The 3,494-nt window shown below is 46.1% G+C and overlaps 1 protein-coding gene across 1 annotated transcript; it reads left to right on the top strand.

The window, feature by feature from the left end:
- Nucleotides 1–1,516: 1,516 nt before the first annotated feature.
- LOC128300363 (uncharacterized) lies at nt 1,517–3,147 on the top strand. The gene is made up of 2 exons (XM_053036394.1): nt 1,517–1,669; nt 1,930–3,147. The coding sequence occupies exons 1-2, from the start codon at nt 1,517–1,519 to the stop codon at nt 3,145–3,147; spliced, it is 1,371 nt and encodes a 456-aa protein (XP_052892354.1).
- The last annotated feature ends 347 nt before the right edge of the window (nt 3,148–3,494 follow it).

Below are 3,494 nucleotides of genomic sequence, written 5' to 3' on the forward strand. Positions count from 1 at the left end.
AATGGGAAAAAAGTCGAACAATGCTGCGTACCTCACTGTTACCTTTTTTAAAGTAACAAACTGGCAGAGTGCAAAAGATATTGAGGTAAGAAGGATGCTACAGTGTTGTGTAAAAAAACAAACTTCTGCACAAAGTTGTGCCAACAGTTTACAACGAAATGATAGTTATAGCATTGAGAGTTTTATTAACTTCACGCTGCTAGTACTAATTAACTTGATGCCGTTTTTTCGGGGTTTCTTTCAGGCAGCAACGTAGCGATGAGCTACAAGAAGTTGGAAACAAAACATTGCCGTAGTAAACATTCTAGTAGTAGTCATGATAATTTTCGTGTTCTTTAATTTCAGTATTTTTTCCTAAATTTTTTCTACCGCTCTGCTGTAATCTTTGCTCACGTTTTTGTAACCTTCATGCTGTCTCTACTTCAACATTTTTAAATCTTTGAAAAAAGCATAAAATGATCCTTTAGGCATTTTGGAGCCTTTGTCCCTTCGTTGACTGCTCTCACAGGTTTATGAGGGTAGAGTTTCCCAACACACTTCTACTATTATCTTCCATAGTATGTTGCGAATGAATTGCTGGATGTCCTGTTATGGTAGATGTGTTGCTAACAAGCTCATCTTCAGTAGTCTCCTTAACCTTTAGAGATCCCAAGTCATTCGAGCTATGTGCGTTAATTTTAAGGTTATGATTCCTGATACCATACCTAGTATAGCCATCCTAGAAATCAGTTAGTACCCTTTAAATCTCTCCCTCTTCATGGTGTAACAACCTTCTAGGTCATGCCTGCCATTTCTGCCTTATTAGACTTAATTTTACCATCTAACTTGATAGTCAGTCCTACATACGAGGGATTGGTTCCGAAGGATTTGTTTTTCTGTAACAGAATTAAGATCCTTTCAGATACCTAACCGTTACCGCTGTTGTAAGGCAGCGTTATGTATTGTAACGCACTTTCCGTTGGTATGACGCGTGAAAAAATGAAAAATGTAGACCTTCTTCTTCTCATGATAATCAAAATTCACATATCGTGTGACTTTGTAAATATTGATCATCAGGAACGATCACAACAATAAACAGATCATCTGTACGAATACGAATACGAATGCTTCATGAACATTCTTTATCCTCGTTGTATGTATAGGGTTATGATTTAACATCACCAGTCTTATGGCGTGTTGCAGGTGTGTCATCATGTTTACCCACACCTTCCAGAAGGCATTGGTGCGCCTTTGTGGAAGTTTGTTTTTGTTCTCCGGTACAAGCAGACAGTACGCTTCCAACAGCTTCCATGTTCTTTGACAAAGATTTTACTATTATCATGCCCTTCCCAGCATCGTTGTACTTCCGGCATCGAATAGCTTTCATTGCGATAGATATCACACCGATGACGAGAACACAGATGGTCCGGAAACAACGGATTCCTTCCTTTGGGCTGTATCGCGTAATCTATACCATCGCTGGTCAACGGTCCAGCCGAACAGCACTATTCAGTTAGTCATACACGATCGTATCGCGATGAAGATGCACATCGCTGGCAATGGAATTTCAATGTTTTTTTTCATGGGCATCGTTCAAGTCAACACTACGTCCTGTTTCCCACCCGCGGTCAACCATGGTCAACCAACATTCACCATCGGTGACTTTGATAAAGGAACACCTGTTATTCCGGTGATTCACTCCATACCGTACCTCAACCGTGCAGGATAACGAAGGCACGCGTTGTGGGAATAACCGTGAGTAACACCCAAGGCCTTCCCGGCATACTATAAAACAAACCACAGTCGGGTGTGCTGCACCATTCACGAGTTTCTCGGCATTCTAAAAGTGTTGCTCTTTTTAACAGCCGGAACACTTTAGCAACTATACAGCGAGTGGCCAGCGCTGTCAACAATGAACGGTAAGTACACCTTGTCGTTGCTTTAGTGCAGTGTTCCGCTCACCTTACGCCTGCTGTTGTAGTGTTTCAGCCATTACTGGCGGTAGTTCTGTGCTGCGTGGCGCTTGCCAACGGAGTGCCGTTTAGCTACGACGATGGCATCCTGGACGTGCGCTGCCCGCATCACGATAACGCGATGAATCCCGTCCTCCTGGCGATCCCGAACGATTGTTCCAAGTTCCAGAAATGCTTCAATGGCCGTGCCTTCACGATCAGCTGTCCACCGGGTCAGGAGTTTGGGCTGCAGCTGCAACGCTGCGACTATCCCGTATTTGCGCGCTGTCAGCAAGGCTATGTGCAACCGCAACCGGCCGGATTCAGTTACGACCTCGGCCAGGTTGATTCGCGCTGTCCCCGGTTTGACGATCCGTTCAAGCCGACCCACCTTGCGCATCCTTCCGACTGTAAGCGATTCTTCAAGTGTTTCGACGGCCGTGCATTTGAGCTCGAGTGCCCAAAGGGCCAGGAATGGGGCGTGAAGTTGAACCGCTGTGATTATCCGTCTATGGCCCGCTGCGCAATCGAACGTGTCGATAAACCGACACAGGTCGTGGTAGACAATAAGGAAGTTGTCGCAAAGACGGACTCCGATGAGACTGCTGTTGCGGGTAGTGGGGAGGCCAACGAAGAGGTTGCAGAGTACGTCCAGCCAGCGAAGGCTGCGTTTAGCTACAATGCCGGTGTGAACGATGTGCGCTGCCCCAAGTTCGATGACCCGTTCCGTCCAATTCATCTTGCCCATCCAACTGATTGCCGCAAGTTCATGAAGTGTTTCGATGGTCGCGCGTACACCATCGACTGTCCGATCGGGCAAGAGTTCGGCATGCGTATCAACCGTTGCGATTATCCCCAGTTCGCACAATGTTCGTTGCAAAAGGATCGCAAAAGCTTACGCAAGGCAGCTGCTCCGAAGAACGATGAATACTACTACGATGACTACTATGACGACGATAGAATTCCGCTCGATTCGGCCGAATGGACACCGGAGCAGCGCGAGATGGTCGAGGGCGTCGAGGATTGGCGCTGCCCAATGGACGACGATCCGGCAGATCCGGTACATTTCATTCACCCGAAGGATTGTGGTAAGTTCTACAAGTGCTATGACGGGCGCGCCTATCTGATTATGTGCCCGGCCGGGCAGCACTGGAGCGTACGGTACGATCGGTGTGACTACCCGAAGGTGGCAAAATGTACCATTCGTGGTAACTAAGACGGCTATGGCGCAGGTCTGGCGCAGGGAGCCCTAGGGTTAAGGAAGTATTTATTTGTTCCAGAGACACATACGTTTTTAAAATAAATGGTATTATGAAGGTAGCAAACGTGTTGTATGTTTAATGCAGTTTATGTGAACTCGGTACTACAGTAAGATAAAAAAAACCATCTCAGATTATGCATATTTTAAAGATTCATTTACCACTCCTCTGTTAGTATCTCAAACAATGGTCAACTCTTACACCATGCAGCGGCTTATGGTGCCTGACAGCAGGAACTTCGGTGATGGATCTTTGAAGCGTACCTCAAAGGTGGTGTACGCAACGAATTCTACGCTGATTGAAT

Source organism: Anopheles moucheti, chromosome 2 (genome assembly GCF_943734755.1).
Source record: "Anopheles moucheti chromosome 2, idAnoMoucSN_F20_07, whole genome shotgun sequence".
Taxonomy (NCBI): Eukaryota; Metazoa; Arthropoda; class Insecta; order Diptera; family Culicidae; genus Anopheles; species Anopheles moucheti.